At 47.1% G+C, this 17,500-nt stretch overlaps 1 protein-coding gene across 6 annotated transcripts in view; it reads right to left on the minus strand.

Annotated features, from left to right (window-relative positions):
* Positions 1–17,500, minus strand: part of LOC110502144 (DNA-binding protein SATB2) — a 74,567-nt gene that overhangs the window by 42,193 nt on the left and 14,874 nt on the right. For all 6 annotated transcript variants that reach the window (XM_090216156.1, XM_090216155.1, XM_036959272.2 and 3 more), the window contains exon 2: positions 5,868–6,092. In XM_090216156.1, the coding sequence (XP_090072282.1) occupies positions 5,868–6,048 (181 nt within the window). In that variant the 5' untranslated portion in view covers positions 6,049–6,092. The remainder of the gene's footprint in view (positions 1–5,867; positions 6,093–17,500) is intronic.

A 17,500-nucleotide genomic window follows, 5' to 3' on the forward strand; every position in this document is an offset into this window, starting at 1 on the left:
CCATCCCCTATTCCCTCTTCCCTCTTCCCTCTCCCCTCTCCCCTCTCCCCTCTCCCCGTCTCCCATCACCTCTTCCCTCTCCCCTCTCCCCTCTCCCCTCTCCCCTCTCCCCTCTCCCCTCTTCCCTCTTCCCTCTCCCCTCTCCCCTCTTCCCTCTTCCCTCTCCCCTCTTCCCTCTTCCCTCTTCCCTCTCCCCTCTCCCTCTTCCCTCTTCCCTCTCCCCGTCTCCCATCACCTCTTCCCTCTCCCCTCTTCCCTCTCCCCTCTTCCCTCTCCCCTCTTCCCTCTCCCCTCTCCCCTCTTCCCTCTTCCCTCTCCCCGTCTCCCATCACCTCTTCCCTCTCCCCTCTCCCCTCTCCCCTCTTCCCTCTCCCCTCTCCCCTCTCCTCTCTTCCCTCTCCCCTCTCCCCGTCTCCCATCACCTCTCCCCTCTTCCCTCTCCCCCTCTTCCCTCTCCCCTCTTCCCTCTTCCCTCTCCCCTCTCCCCTCTCCCCGTCTCCCATCACCTCTTCCCTCTTCCCTCTCCCCTCTCCCCTCTCCCCGTCTCCCATCACCTCTTCCCTTATCACTTCTCCCCATCACCCCCTTTTCCCCTTTATATTATTTCACTTTATTTATAAACTTTTATTTATTCAGTGGAACCTAATTGAGACCATTGTCTCATTTACAATGGTGAGAACCATTCAACGCTGATCTGACCAATCGGAATCCACACTTCAAGATTGTTTTGATCACGGAGCTGGGAAATGTTCCAAGGCAGCCTCAGAGAATAACATTGATCTATATACGCTGACTCGGTGAGTGAGTTTATAAGGAAGTGCATTAGAGATGTTGTACCCAATGTGACTATTAAAACCTACCCTAACCAGAAACCGTGGATAGATGGAGCCATTCGACCATTAAACGTGTTAATCCTCGCAAGGCTTCTGGCCTCCTCAGAGCATGCGCAGATCATCTGGCTGGTATGTTTACGGACATATTCAATCGCTCCCTATCCCAGTCTGCTGTCCCCACATGCTTCAAGATGGCCACATTTGTTCCTGTACCAAAGAAGGCAAAGATAACTGAACTAAATGACTATCGCACTCACTTCTGTCATCATGAAGTCCAGGACCCAATTGCACAGGGCGGGGTTAGAACCAGGGCCTGAAGCTTAATGATGAGCTTGGAGGGTACTATGGTGTTGAATGTTGAATGAAGTGCTTTGAGACCCTAGACCCACCTCAGTTTGCAGACCGCCCCAACAGGTCCACAGACGATAAAATCACCATCACACTGCACACTGCCCTATCCCATCTGGACAAGAGGAATACCTAAGTAAGAAAGCTGTGGGGGATCGTGGGGGATAGTACCCTCCAAGCTCATCATTAAGCTTCAGGCCCTGGGTCTCAACCCCGCCCTGTGCAATTGGGACCTGGACTTTCTGACGGGCCACCCCCAGGTGGTGAAGGTAGGAAACAACATCTTCACTTCGCTGATCCTCAACACCGGGGCCCCACAAGGGTGCGTGCTCAGCCCCCTCCTGTACTCCCTGTTCACCCATGACTGCGTGGCCAACCATGCCTCCAACTCAATCATCAAGTTTGCAGACGACACAACAGTAGTGGGCTTGATTACCAACAACGACGGCCCAGGGTAGTAGGTGAGGGCACTCGGAGTGTGGTGTCAGAAAAACAACCTCTCACTCAACGTCAACAAGGACATGATCGTGGACTTCAGGAAACAGCAGAGGGAGCACCCCCTATCCACATCGACGGGACAGTAGTGGAGAAGGTGGAACATTTAAGTTCCTCGGCATACACATCACGTGCAAACTGAAATGGTCCACCCACACAACCTCAGGAGGCTGAAGAAATATGGCTTGTCACCTAAAACCTAACAAACTTTTACAGATGCACAATTGAGAGCATCCTATTGGGCTGTATCACCGCCTGGTACGACAACTTCCCCGCCATCAACCGCAAGGCTCTCCAGAGGGTGGTGAGGTCTGCACAACGTATCACCAGGGCAAACTATCTGCCCTCCAGGACACATACACCACCCGATGTCACAGGAAGGCCAAAAAGATCAACAAGGACAACCATATATTTATATGTACATATTCTTATTCCATACCTTTACACTTGTGTGTATTAGGTAGTTGTTGGGAAATTGTTAGATTACTTGTTGATATTACTGCCCTGTCGGAACTAGAAGCACAAGCGTTTCGCTACACTCACATTAACATTGCTAACCATGTGTATGTGACCAATAAAATTTGATTTGATTTGTATGTCTGTTGGAAGCTTGTGGAGCAGAGCTTTGTAAACAACATGTGAGTAAGGAAGGGATTTACGGGACTGATACAGGATGTAGTGATGGGTATTAAAACTGTCTCCTACTGTATAATAAAGCGGAGGGGGGGCTATGTTAGACAGCATCCAATGGTTCAAGAGTAGTGGCTGCTGCATTTTGATAAATGGTGTCACCATAGTCAAGATCTGGCAGGAAAGTTGACTGTACAGTCGTGGCCAACAGTTTTGAGAATGACACAAATTTTAATTTCCACAAAGTTTGCCGCTTCAGTGTCAAGTATAATTACAAGCATTTCATAAGTGTCAAAGGCTTTTATTGACAATTACATGAAGTTGATGCAAAGAGTCAATATTTGCAGTGTTGGGCCTTCTTTTTCAAGACCTCTGCAATCCGCCCTGACATGCTGTCAATTAACTTCTGGGCCACATCCTGACTGATGGCAGCCCATTCTTGCATCAATGCTTGGAGTTTGTCAGAATTTGTGGGGTTTTGTTTGTCCACCCACCTCTTGAGGATTGACCACAAGTTCAATGCGATTAAGGTCTGGGGAGTTTCCTGGCTATGGACCCAAAATATTGATGTTTTGAGAGAAAATGACTTTACCCCAGTCCTCAGCAGTCCAATCCCTGTACCTTTTGCAGAATATCAGTCTGTCCCTTATGTTTTTCCTGGTGAGAAGTGGCTTGTTTGCTGCCATTCTTGACACCAGGCCATCCTACAAAAGTCTTCACCTCACTGTGCATGCAGATGCACTCACATCTGCCTGCTGCCATTCCTGAGCAAGCTCTGTACTGGTGGTGCCCCGATCCCGCAGCTGAATCAACTTTAGGAGACGGTCCTGGCGCTTGCAGGACTTTCTTGGGCACCCTGAAGCCTTCTTCACAACAATTGAACCGCTCTCCTTGAAGTTCTCGATGATCCAATAAATGGTTGATTTAGGTGCAATCTTACTGGCAGCAATATCCTTGCCTGTGAAGCCCTTTTTGTGCAAAGCAATGATGACGGCACGTGTTTGATTGCAGGTAACCATGGTTGAGAGAGGAAGAACAATGATTCCAAGCACCACCCTCCTTTTGAAGCTTCCAGTCTGTTATTCAAACTCAATCAGCATGACAGAGTGATCTCCAGCCTTGTCCTCGTCAACACTCACACCTGTGTTAACGAGAGAATCACTGACATGATGTCAGCTGGTCCTTTTGTGACAGGGCTGAAATGCAGTGGAAATGTTTTTTTGGGGAGCAAAGAGGGACTTTGCAATTAATTGCAATTCATCTGATCACTCTTCATAACATTCTGGAGTATATGCAAATTAGCCATCATACAAACTGAGGCAGCAGACTTTGTGAAAATTAATATTTGTGTCATTCTCAAAACTTTTGGCCACAACTGTACAATCTGCTTCCTGCTGTTTATGGAGAGACATGATCTATTGTAAAAAATCAACTTTAAATCTTAGCTTTGAACTTGCTCATCGGTATGTTTTTTAAGCGTTAGATCTTTATCAAATCAAACGGACAGATATTTACAGGTGGGAGCCCGCTCAATGAGAGAACCATCCAATGAGAGAACCATCCAATGAGAGAACCATCCAATGAGTGAATATGAAGCCATCAGACATTTTTCTGCCAATTTGATTAACAACATATATTTCGTTTTTATCGCATTAAGTACAAGTTTTAAATCAACAAGGGCTTTCTGTAATGTAACAAAAATCTGATTGCAGCTCTAACATAGCTTGGTCAATAGTTATTACAATGGCAAACAGAAGACGTCAGTATACAGCCGATACCATTATCCTCTCTTTAACCCCTCATGCTCATCTAAAAGTTTCCTGTCTGTTCTCTAATATACTCTAGTGTGTGTGTGTGTGTGTGTGTGTGTGTGTGTGTGTGTGTGTGTGTGTGTGTGTGTGTGTGTGTGTGTGTGTGTGTGTGTGTGTGTACAGGATATTCCCACTCATACATTCAGAACCTTATGTTTGCGGAGCGATCGATAACCTAGAGAGGAATATAAATCAGCTTCATACAGCGCTACTTTATTCAGTAACCTCAGTGTTCTATAGTTCCCACTCTTACGGAGCGGCCTAGATCTACACATCACAGTATAGGATGGAATTCATTCTATTATACAGTCCTATAAAATACTGCAATGAGCCTCATGAACTCTAGAGTGCATGGCATTGTGAACTCTAGAGTGCATGGCATTGTGAACTCTAGAGTGCATGGCATTGTGAACTCTAGAGTGCATGGTATTGTGAACTCTAGAGTGCATGGCATTGTGAACTCTAGAGTGCATGGCATTGTGAACTCTAGAGTGCATGGCATTGTGAACTCTAGAGTGCATGGCATTGTGAACTCTAGAGTGCATGGCATTGTGCAGTACGATTACGGCCAGAACTCCAGTTCTGGCCCCAGTTACCAGGGGGTCAGGGTCAGAGAGAGAGAGAGTAAGACAGAGACAAAGAAAGAGCTTTCAGGGCTTTGAGTTAGAGAATACCCGAGACCCGATCCAGAACCAGAACCAGAATTCTAAATGGGTCAGCTCTGATCTGATTGTCGCAGGTCTCGGGTATGTGTAATTTCAACTGACTATATCAGAAGGATATATCCAGAAGGACCCATATAGATCCAAACATGACTGCTGCAGTAGAGAGAGAGACAAATTATAGAATTTATGCTACTGCTCTTTACTTTTCATCAGAGTGGCGCGTGTAGCATGTTGTTGTTGTTGGCCAATCAGAAGTCATCAAAGTGGCAATAGGCTACAGTCCTAGAGCCTCCTTGTGGCAAAAGTTAGGAGATATCTAATCAATGGAAGATGGAATTAAAATGACGGAATTCAAAGTTAAAGGAGAAGGACAGGCTTCAATGACCAAGAGACAACAGGTAGGCTGTTACTTAATATTCTGAATTTAGTTGTTGTTTCTAACTGTAGGATGAGAAAGTGCATGCAGCCTCAGTTAGCCTAGCTATCTAGCTAGCTTATCTAACTTTTCTACTGCTTCCCTCCCTCCTAGCTATCTAGCTAGCTTATCTAACTTTTCTACTGCTTTCCTCCCTCCTAGCTATCTAGCTAGCTTATCTAACTTTTCTACTGCTTTCCTCCCTCCTAGCTATCTAGCTAGCTTATCTAACTTTTCTAATGCTTTCCTCCCTCCTAGCTATCTAGCTAGCTTATCTAACTTTTCTACTGCTTCCCTCCCTCCTAGCTATCTAGCTAGCTTATCTAACTTTTCTACTGCTTCCCTCCCTCCTAGCTATCTAGCTAGCTTATCTAACTTTTCCCAGTTTGATGCAGTCAGGAAAGATTGGATTGGAATGGTTCTGGATCTAACCAGGTCTATATGGAACGGGTCTAGTTGTCCTCGGGTCCATTCGGAACGGTTCTCTATATTGTACTAATTAATTTATGCATATCGGGTTCGGTCCAATTTTTAGGACCTGTGAAGGCCTCTACTGTGAGTGTGACTGCATCCTGATTCTCCTCACTTGCACACACCCCATTACGGATTTCAAAGCCTTGGATTGGTGTAGAGCAGCATCTATCTGTGGGTGTGTTTTGGGGTATCATACCTCCCAGGGGTCCGTGTGGGTTGCCGTTGTGGTGTAGGAGACATGGCCCAGTGGGGCTCCCGTTGCGCTCCAGACGCCCCATCTTCCCTGGCGGTGGTCCGCTGAGGTCCGGGCTGCCCCCCCGTCGCTCCCGCTCAGGACTGTCCTGCATACGGGGGCTCTCCCCACCACCGCGCTCCATCCCCCTCCAACCACCAGGGGGAGCTAATGCCAGAGGGTAAGGGCCTAGCAGGGTAAGAGAGGAGGAAGAGGGGGGAGAGAGAGAGGAGAGAGAGAGAGAGAGAGAAGAGAAGGGGGAGGGAGAGAGAGAGAGAAGAGAAGGGGGAGGGAGAGAGAGAGAGAAGAGAAGGGGGAGGGAGAGAGAGAGAGGGGGAGAGAGGGAGAGAGAGGGGGAGAGAGAGAGAGAGAGAGAGAGAGAAGGGGGAGAGAGAGAGAGAGAGAGAGAGAGGGGGGAGGAAGAGGGGGGGGGAGAGAGAGCGAGAGAGAGAGGGATAAATTGACCAGGGTCAGGTTTTCCGATAGCGATTGAATTTCGGCTTAGGAGTGTTTTAACAATACGCCTTTCCAACATTTGCTAAGTGTGTCATTGAGGCATGTGTCAATACTGATAGGATTGAAGGAAAGCTTTCTCTTATCATTAGAATTATTCCACAATACTGACGATGGATCAGCTCCAAGAAAGATTGTATCACCTATGGTTGCAAATATTGAGGCGGCTTATTCTAATGCTTACCCTATAATAATGAATTAAATCAACATTTGGCACATCAGTGCTGACATGTTAGGTTACACATCATGAAATACACTGAGTATAGCAAACATTAGGAACACCTTCCTAATATTGAGTTGAAAAGCCTTCCAGATGCCTTCCAGATGCTGGCCCATGTTGACCCCAATGCTTCCCATAGTTGTGTCAAGTTGACTGGATGTCCTTTGGGTGGTGGACCATTCTTGATACACACAGGAAACTGTTGAGCGTGAAAAACCCAGCAGCATTGCAGTTCATGACACAAACCGGTACGCCTGGCACCTACTACCCTTCCCTGCTCAAAGGCACTTAAATTGTTTGTGTGGTTCATTCACCCTCTGAAAGGCACACATACACAATCAATGTCTCAATTGTCTCAAGGCTTAAAAATCCTTATGTAATCTTTCTCCTCCCCTTCATCTACACTGATTGATCATAAGGGATAAGGGATCATAGCTTTCAGTTGGATTCACCTGGTCAGTCTGAGTCATGGAAAGAGCAGGTGTTCCTAATGTTTTGTACACTCAGTGTATATCAAGACAAATTACAGACAGTAGAAAAATAGAACTCAATTGATTGAACATGAAATGTATCTCAATATGATTTACATAGGCATATAGCCTACTGTATTTACATTTTAATGCAGACATCTCGGTTTTCATTTTTACAAGTCGCTTGTTTGTATCAACTGCAAATACATTGGCAACTTTGTATTTGTAGTCAACTTTGTTGGCAGTAACAGAGGTGGATAAACCATGTGATCGTGGCCTTAAATATGAGAACACCGAGGTCCGGACTCTGGTCATTTTTCTCATCAAAAAATGAAATACTAATATATATATATACACACAAATAGTACACAATAAAGGGTCAACAGTCAACATGTAAATATTACACCCAGTGTTCAGAATGCTTGTATTCATGATCTGAGTTCTAATCGCGCCGGCCTCTTTGAGAACAAGTGGAATCATGAACAGTGGTTTCTTCGTTATGTTCTGCCTAGAAGGCCTGTCTAACTCTTTTGTTTTTGCGCAAAATTATCACTATCTGGCTATCTGGTGGGATTGTAGGGTGGTGGGGTGGTGTCTCTCTCTCCGTCTCTCTCTCCCTCTCTGTCTCCTTCTCTGTCTCCCTCTTTGTCTCCTCTCTGTCTCCCTCTCCCTCTCTGTCTCCCTCTCTGTCTCCTTCTCTGTCTCCCTCTCTCTCCCTCTTTGTCTCACTCTCCGTCTCACTCCCCGTCTCCCTCTCAATACCAGCAAAATGATCACTATCTGGTGGGATTGTAGGGTGGTGGGGTGGTGTCTCTCTCTCCTTCTCTGTCTCCCTCTCTGTCTCCTTCTCTGTCTCCCTCTGTCTTCCTCTGTCTCCCTCTCTCTCCCTCTTTGTCTCACTCTCTGTCTCACTCTCTGTCTCCCTCTTTGTCTTCCTCTCTGTCTCCCTCTTTGTCTCCTCTCATTCTCTGTCTCCCTCTCTGTCTCCTTCTCTGTCTCCCTCTTTGTCTTCCTCTCTGTCTCCCTCTCTCTCCTCTAGCCACGCCACTCACATAGTCAGTCAGGAGTGACATTTGTTGTGTGTGTGTGTGTGTGTGTGTGTGTGTGTGTGTGTGTGTGTGTGTGTGTGTGTGTGTGTGTGTGTGTGTTCATGAGTCGGGTTCATACGTGCATTGCTGGATGCATCAGTGCAGTGTCCTGGGATCACTAATATTGGTCTGCCAAAGCTCTCATACTGGTATTGTTCTCTCATACTGGTATTGTTCTCTCATACTGGTATTGTTCTCTCATACTGGTATTGTTCTCTCATACTGGTATTGTGTTCTCATACTGGTATTGTGTTCTCATACTGGTATTGTGCTCTCATACTGGTACTGTTCTCTCATACTGGTATTGTTCTCTCATACTGGTATTGTGCTCTCATACTGGTATTGTGCTCTCATACTGGTATTGTGCTCTCATACTGGTGTTGTGCTCTCATACTGGTATTGTGTTCTCATACTGGTATTGTTCTCTCATACTGGTATTGTTCTCTCGTACTGGTATTGTGCTCTCATACTGGTATTGTGTTCTCATACTGGTATTGTGTTCTCATACTGGTATCGTGCTCTCATACTGGTGTTGTGCTCTTATACTGGTATTGTTCTCTCATACTGATATTGTTCTATCATCTCATACTGGTATTGTTCTCTCATACTGGTATTGTGCTCTCATACTGGTATTGTGCTCTCATACTGATATTGTTCTCTCATCTCATACTGGTATTGTTCTCTCATACTGGTATTGTTCTCTCATCTCATACTGGTATTGTTCTCTCATACTGGTATTGTGCTCTCATACTGGTATTGTGTTCTCATACTGGTATTGTACTCTCATACTGGTATTGTACTCTCATACTGGTATTGTGTTCTCATACTGGTATTGTGTTCTCATACTGGTATTGTGTCCTCATACTGGTATTGTGCTCTCATACTGGTATTGTTCTCTCATACTGGTATTGTTCTCTCATACTGGTATTGTTCTCTCATACTGGTATTGTTCTCTCATACTGGTATTGTTCTCTCATACTGGTATTGTGCTCTCATACTGGTGTTGTGCTCTCATACTGGTGTTGTGCTCTCATTCTGGTGTTGTGCTCTCATACTGGTATTGTGCTCTCATACTGGTATTGTGCTCTCATACTGATATTGTTCTCTCATCTCTTACTGGTATTGTTCTCTCATACTGGTATTGTTCTCTCATACTGGTATTGTTCTCTCATACTGGTATTGTGCTCTCATACTGGTATTGTGTTCTCATACTGGTATTGTGTTCTCATACTGGTATTGTGCTCTCATACTGGTATTGTTCTCTCATACTGGTATTGTTCTCTCATACTGATATTGTTCTATCATCTCATACTGGTATTGTTCTCTCATACTGGTATTGTGCTCTCATACTGGTATTGTGCTCTCATACTGATATTGTTCTCTCATCTCATACTGGTATTGTTCTCTCATACTGGTATTGTGCTCTCATACTGGTATTGTGCTCTCATACTGGTATTGTTCTCTCATACTGGTATTGTTCTCTCATACTGGTATTGTGCTCTCATACTGGTGTTGTGCTCTCATACTGGTGTTGTGCTCTCATTCTGGTGTTGTGCTCTCATACTGGTATTGTGCTCTCATACTGGTATTGTGCTCTCATACTGATATTGTTCTCTCATCTCTTACTGGTATTGTTCTCTCATACTGGTATTGTTCTCTCATACTGGTATTGTTCTCTCATACTGGTATTGTGCTCTCATACTGGTATTGTGTTCTCATACTGGTATTGTGTTCTCATACTGGTATTGTGCTCTCATACTGGTATTGTTCTCTCATACTGGTATTGTTCTCTCATACTGATATTGTTCTATCATCTCATACTGGTATTGTTCTCTCATACTGGTATTGTGCTCTCATACTGGTATTGTGCTCTCATACTGATATTGTTCTCTCATCTCATACTGGTATTGTTCTCTCATACTGGTATTGTGCTCTCATACTGGTATTGTGCTCTCATACTGGTATTGTTCTCTCATACTGGTATTGTTCTCTCATACTGGTATTGTTCTCTCATGTTGGTATTGTTCTCTCATACTGGTATCGTGCTCTCATACTGGTATCCTGCTCTCATACTGGTATTGTTCTTTCATACTGGTATTGTTCTCTCATCTCATACTGGTATTGTTCTCTCATACTGGCATTGTTCTCTCATACTGGTATTGTTCTCTCATCTCATACTGGTATTGTGTTCTCATACTGGTATTGTTCTCTCATACTGGTATTGTTCTCTCATACTGTTATTGTTCTCTCATACTGGTATTGTGCTCTCATACTGGTATTGTGCTCTCATACTGGTATTGTGCATTCAAGAGGCTGCTAAGCCATATATGACACCTGCCATGTATCAAAGAGCAGAGCCTTATTTACATACTAGTCCCTGGACACTGCCAGCCAATGTGTGTGACCAATGAGAGAGATAGAGAGAGAGAGAGCTATTTAAACATCTTAGGCTAAGCAAGTAAAATATTAGCTACAGTTGATAATCTAACAGCAAGGATATTCTTAAAATTGAAGGTAATACTAGAGAGCAGAGAGAGCAGAGTGAGAGAGAGAGAGCAGAGTGAGAGAGAGAGAGAGTGTTACGGTGCGTGAATGAGGACCCAAAAGCGAATCAACTTAAACAGAGCTTCTTTAATTACCAAACATAGGTAGGCTCAGATGGACCGGCAGATTCCGACAGGACAGGACAAGGTTACAGCAAACATGACGGCAGTCTGGTTCAGGCATGAATGACACAAACAAACAAGAATCCGACAAGGACAGGAGCAGAAACAGAGAGAGATATAGGGACCTAATCAGAGGGAAAAAGGGAACAGGTGGGGAACGGGGTGAATGGGTAGTTAGAGGAGACAAGGGACAGCTGGGGGAAAGCGGGGGAGAAAAGGTAACCTAACACGACCAGCAGAGGGAGACAGGGTGAAGGGAAAGGACAGAGACAAGACAACATGACAGTACATGACAGTACCCCCCCCACTCACCGAGCGCCTCCTGGCGCACTCGAGGAGGAAACCTGGCGGCAACGGAGGAAATCATCAATCAGCGCACGGTCCAGCACGTCCCGAGAGGGAACCCAACTCCTCTCCTCAGGACCGTACCCCTCCCAGTCAACTAGGTACTGATGACCACGGCCCCGAGGACGCATGTCCAAGATTTTACGGACCCTGTAGATAGGTGCGCCCTCGACAAGGATGGGGGGGGGGGGGGGAAGACGAGCGGGGGCGCGAAGAACGGGCTTAACACAGGAGACATGGAAGACCGGGTGGACGCGACGAAGATATCGCGGAAGAAGAAGTCGCACTGCGACAGGATTAATGACCTGAGAGATACGGAATGGACCAATGAACCGCGGGGTCAACTCTTGGTCGGATTCTTCTGTTACGGTGCGTGAATGAGGACCCAAAAGCGAATCAACTTAAACAGAGCTTCTTTAATTACCAAACATAGGTAGGCTCAGATGGACCGGCAGATTCCGACAGGACAGGACAAGGTTACAGCAAACATGACGGCAGTCTGGTTCAGGCATGAATGACACAAACAAACAAGAATCCGACAAGGACAGGAGCAGAAACAGAGAGAGATATAGGGACCTAATCAGAGGGAAAAAGGGAACAGGTGGGGAACGGGGTGAATGGGTAGTTAGAGGAGACAAGGGACAGCTGGGGGAAAGCGGGGGAGAAAAGGTAACCTAACACGACCAGCAGAGGGAGACAGGGTGAAGGGAAAGGACAGAGACAAGACAACATGACAGTACATGACAGAGAGAGAGAGAGAGAGCTGTCGGTCCCACCATTTATTTATATATATTTTATATATAAATATTTTTATTTTTAGATATGTATACCATGTCAATTGAATTGAATTGAATTGAGAGAGAGAGCAGAGAGCGAGAGTAGAGAGCAGAGAGAGAGAGAGAGAGAGAGAGAGAGAGAGAGAGAGAGAGAGAGAGAGAGAGAGAGAGAGAGAGAGAGAGAGAGAGAGAGAATTACAAAAGGTACCCACCACAGATGACTGGGGGAGGCTAAGAGGATGTATTTTATTTAGACCACAGGCATATCTGACCTTCTTTTACTGCCTACAAATAAGCGGGGAGGGAAATAGGAATGACCTAATTTTGGGAGCAAGAGGGAGGACCAAGAAATGTGACAAAGGAAAAAAAACTAAGCATAAGATGTGTTTGAAAGCGAGGGACGATCTCCATCCTCTTCCCCTGATTGTTTTTACAGACCTAGTCTCTCTGTCCCTGCTAACGCTGTCATAAGTCCCCACAAAGACAATGTTTTCATGCTGCGGTCTCTCTCCCTCTCTTCTCCCACCAACAGAAAAACACCACCAACTATGAAACAAAAACAAAAAACAGCCCACACACACCCAATTAAAGAGGAATTCCGAGTTTGGTTGAAATTTCTAAATGAATAATAAATTAAAAACATTATCCTTGGCATGATTAACAAGAAACTTTACGTGGGCCACACAGTGGGGGGGGGGTACACAGTGGAGCTCACCAGAGGGGGGGGGTACACAGTGGAGCTCACCAGAGGGGGGGGGGGGTGCACAGTGGAGCTCACCAACAGGGGGGGGGGGGGGTACACAGTGGAGCTCACCAACAGGAGGGGGTACACAGTGGAGCTCACCAGAGGGGGGGTACACAGTGGAGCTCACCAACAGGGGGGGGGGGGGGGTACACAGTGGAGCTCACCAGAGGGGGGGGGTGCACAGTGGAGCTCACCAACAGGGGGGGGGGGGGTACACAGTGAAGCTCACCAACAGGGGTGGGGTGCACAGTGGAGCTCACCAGAGGGGGGGGTGCACAGTGGAGCTCACCAACAGGGGTGGGGTACACAGTGGAGCTCACCAAAGGGGAGGGGGTATACAGTGGAGCTCACCAAAGGGGAGGGGGTACACAGTGGAGCTCACCAAAGGGGAGGGGGTACACAGTGGAGCTCACCAACAGGAGGGGGTACACAGTGGAGCTCACCAACAGGGGGGGGGGGGGGGGTACACAGTGGAGCTCACTGGGGGGGGGTCTATAGCTCGGTTTCACCTTTAAATCCAACCTGCAGCTCTGTTCAAGAACACACATAAGCTTTATTTTGCTATAATATACTGTCTAATGTCTACAGCTTTAGGAACAGCCATTAAACTGCATGGAGACAAATTGACTCCATACCTCCTGTATTTAAGATGATTGTTTTTACTCCTTATTGCTTGGCTGGTGGCTTTACAACAACAACACAGAATAGAGCCTCTGGTCTGCTAGCTAGCCCAGTGTGTGGTCGTGCACCAGGAAGGATATCATAGTAAATGGGAAGTTGTGTAGCAACAGTGAATAAGGTTCAGAGATGATAGCTTTCTCTTTTGCATAACGTTGAATCGTATCTTCCTTCCTGCCACACTGACCTCCGCTCCCTTCACCTCTCTCTCAGTTAATTTGATACAACCTCTCCTCTCCTCCCCTCTTTAATGTGATGTTAATGTGATGTTTGTTACTGTAGAGACCCAGTGAAGTCAATAAGGAGGAGGCTGATACACCCCAGAGGACATTGTGTTGCCTCTCCAATGTCCTGACTGTTATTAAGTTCCTGTCTCGAGACGAGGCAGACCAAACCCACTAACAATAGCAGCCTCACTGAAAAGTATTCAGTGATCTGGTGAAACATTCATTTTTCTGAATTATGGATAGAGTGTAAGAATGTGGTGTATATTAAATATGAAACCCAGAGCCAGACAATGCCTGTTAGCCTGTGGACCTGTAGCGAGAGCAGAGCAGAGCCACCCATGTCTCATAGTGTCATTATTGGGGTTGGGGATGTGTGTCTGTAGTGAGGGGCCTGGGGCTGTGTGCCTGTGGGGAGGGGGCTGGGTTTGGGGCTGTGTGTCTGTGGGGTTGGGGCTGTGTGTCTGTGGGGTTGGGGCTGTGTGCCTGTGGGGTTGGGGCTGTGTGTCTGTATGGGTTGGGGCTGTGTGTCTGTATGGGTTGGGGCTGTGTGTCTGTGGGGTTTGGGCTGTTTGTCTGTGGGGTTGGGGATGTGTGTCTGTGGGGTTGGGGCTGTGTGCCTGTGGGGTTGGGGCTGTGTGCCTGTGGGGTTGGGGCTGTGTGCCTGTGGGGTTGGGGCTGTGTGCCTGTGGGGTTGGGGCTGTGTGCCTGTGGGGTTGGGGCTGTGTGTCTGTGGGGTGTGTGTGTCTGTATGGGTGTGTGTGTCTGTATGGGTGTGTGTGTGTGTGTCTCTATGGGTGAGTGTGTCTCTATGGGTGTGTGTGTCTCTATGGGTGTGTGTGTCTATGGGTGTGTGTGTCTGTATGGGTGTGTGTGTCTGTATGGGTGCGTGTGTCTGTATGGGTGTGTGTGTCTGTATGGCTGTGTGTGTCTGTATGGCTGTGTGTGTCTGTATGGCTGTGTGTGTCTCTATGGGTGTGTGTGTCTGTATGGGTGTGTGTGTCTGTATGGGTGTGTGTGTCTGTATGGGTGAGTGTGTCTCTATGGGTGTGTGTGTCTGTATGGGTGTGTGTGTCGGTATGGGTGTGTGTGTCTGTATGGGTGTGTGTGTCTGTATGGGTGTGTGTGTCTGTATGGGTGTGTGTGTCTGTATGGCTGTGTGTGTCTCTATGGGTATGGGTGTGTGTGTGTCTGTATGGGTGTGTGTCTCTATGGGTGTGTGTGTCTGTATGGGTGTGTGTGTCTGTATGGGTGTGTGTGTCTGTATGGGTGTGTGTGTCTGTATGGGTGAGTGTGTCTCTATGGGTGTGTGTGTCTGTATGGGTGTGTGTGTCGGTATGGGTGTGTGTGTCTGTATGGGTGTGTGTGTCTGTATGGGTGTGTGTGTCTGTATGGGTGTGTGTGTCTGTATGGCTGTGTGTGTCTCTATGGGTATGGGTGTGTGTGTCTGTATGGGTGTGTGTCTCTATGGGTGTGTGTGTCTGTATGGGTGTGTGTGTCTGTATGGGTGTATGTGTCTCTATGGATGTGTGTGTCTCTATGGGTGTGTGTGTCTCTATGGGTGTGTGTGTCTCTATGGGTGTGTGTCTCTATGGGTGTGTGTGTCTCTATGGGTGTGTGTGTCTCTATGGGTGTGTGTGTCTGTATGGGTGTGTGTGTCTCTATGGGTGTGTGTGTCTCTATGGGTGTGTGTGTCTCTATGGGTGTGTGTGTCTCTATGGGTGTGTGTGTCTCTATGGGTGTGTGTGTCTCTATGGGTGTGTGTGTCTCTATGGGTGTGTGTGTCTGTATGGGTGTGTGTGTCTCTATGGATGTGTGTGTCTCTATGGGTATGGGTGTGTGTGTCTGTATGGGTGTGTGTCTCTATGGGTGTGTGTGTCTGTATGGGTGTGTGTGTCTGTATGGGTGTGTGTGTCTGTATGGGTGTGTGTGTCTGTATGGGTGCGTGTGTCTCTATGGGTGTGTGTGTCTCTATGGGTGTGTGTGTCTCTATGGGTGTGTGTGTCTCTATGGGTGTGTGTGTCTCTATGGGTGTGTGTGTCTCTATGGATGTGTGTGTCTCTATGGGTGTGTGTGTCTCTATGGATGTGTGTGTCTCTATGGGTGTGTGTGTCTCTATGGATGTGTGTGTCTCTATGGGTATGGGTGTGTGTGTCTGTATGGGTGTGTTTGTCTGTATGGGTGTGTGTGTCTGTATGGGTGTGTGTGTCTCTATGGGTGTGTGTGTCTCTATGGGTGTGTGTGTCTCTATGGGTGTGTGTGCCTCTATGGGTGTGTGTGTCTCTATGGGTGTGTGTGTCTCTATGGATGTGTGTGTCTCTATGGGTGTGTGTGTCTCTATGGGTGTGTGTGTCTCTATGGGTGTGTGTGTCTCTATGGGTGTGTGTGTCTCTATGGGTGTGTGTGTCTCTATGGGTGTGTGTGTCTCTATGGATGTGTGTGTCTCTATGGGTGTGTGTGTCTCTATGGGTGTGTGTGTCTCTATGGGTGTGTGTGTCTCTATGGGTGTGTGTGTCTCTATGGGTGTGTGAGTCTCTATGGGTGTGTGTGTCTCTATGGGTGTGTGTGTCTCTATGGGTGTGTGTGTCTCTATGGGTGTGTGTGTCTCTATGGGTGTGTGTGTCTCTATGGGTGTGTGAGTCTCTATGGGTGTGTGTGTCTCTATGGGTGTGTGTGTCTCTATGGGTGTGTGAGTCTCTATGGGTGTGTGTGTCTCTATGGGTGTGTGTGTCTCTATGGGTGTGTGTGTCTCTATGGGTGTGTGTGTCTCTATGGGTGTGTGTGTCTCTATGGGTGTGTGTGTCTCTATGGGTGTGTGTGTCTCTATGGGTGTGTGTGTCTCTATGGGTGTGTGTGTCTGTATGGCTGTGTGTGTCTGTATGGGTGTGTGTGTCTCTATGGGTGTGTGTGTCTCTATGGGTGTGTGTGTCTCTATGGGTGTGTGTGTCTCTATGGGTGTGTGTGTCTGTATGGGTGTGTGTGTCTCTATGGGTGTGTGTGTCTCTATGGGTGTGTGTGTATCTATGGGTGTGTGTGTCTCTATGGGTGTGTGTGTCTCTATGGGTGTGTGTGTCTCTATGGGTGTGTGTGTCTCTATGGGTGTGTGAGTCTCTATGGGTGTGTGTGTCTGTATGGATGTGTGTGTCTCTATGGGTGTGTGTGTCTCTATGGGTGTGTGTGTCTGTATGGATGTGTGTGTCTCTATGGGTGTGTGTGTCTCTATGGGTGTGTGTGTCTCTATGGATGTGTGTGTCTCTATGGGTATGTGTGTCTCTATGGGTGTGTGTGTCTGTATGGATGTGTGTGTCTCTATGGGTGTGTGTGTCTCTATGGGTGTGTGTGTCTATGGGTGTGTGTGTCTCTATGGGTGTGTGTGTCTCTATGGGTGTGTGTGTCTATGGGTGTGTGTGTCTCTATGGGTGTGTGTGTCTCTATGGGTGTGTGAGTCTCTATGGGTGTGTGAGTCTCTATGGGTGTGTGTGTCTCTATGGGTGTGTGTGTCTCTATGGGTGTGTGTGTCTCTATGGGTGTGTGTGTCTCTATGGGTGTGTGTGTCTCTATGGGTGTGTGTGTCTCTATGGGTGTGTGTGTCTCTATGGATGTGTGTGTCTCTATGGGTATGTGTGTCTCTATGGGTGTGTGTGTCTGTATGGATGTGTGTGTCTCTATGGGTGTGTGTGTCTCTATGGGTGTGTGTGTCTATGGGTGTGTGTGTCTCTATGGGTGTGTGTGTCTCTATGGGTGTGTGTGTCTATGGGTGTGTGTGTCTCTATGGGTGTGTGTGTCTCTATGGGTGTGTGAGTCTCTATGGGTGTGTGAGTCTCTATGGGTGTGTGTGTCTCTATGGGTGTGTGTGTCTCTATGGGTGTGTG

This window comes from Oncorhynchus mykiss, chromosome 22 (assembly GCF_057628025.1).
Source record: "Oncorhynchus mykiss isolate SJ-2025 chromosome 22, ASM5762802v1, whole genome shotgun sequence".
Taxonomy (NCBI): domain Eukaryota; kingdom Metazoa; phylum Chordata; class Actinopteri; order Salmoniformes; family Salmonidae; genus Oncorhynchus; species Oncorhynchus mykiss.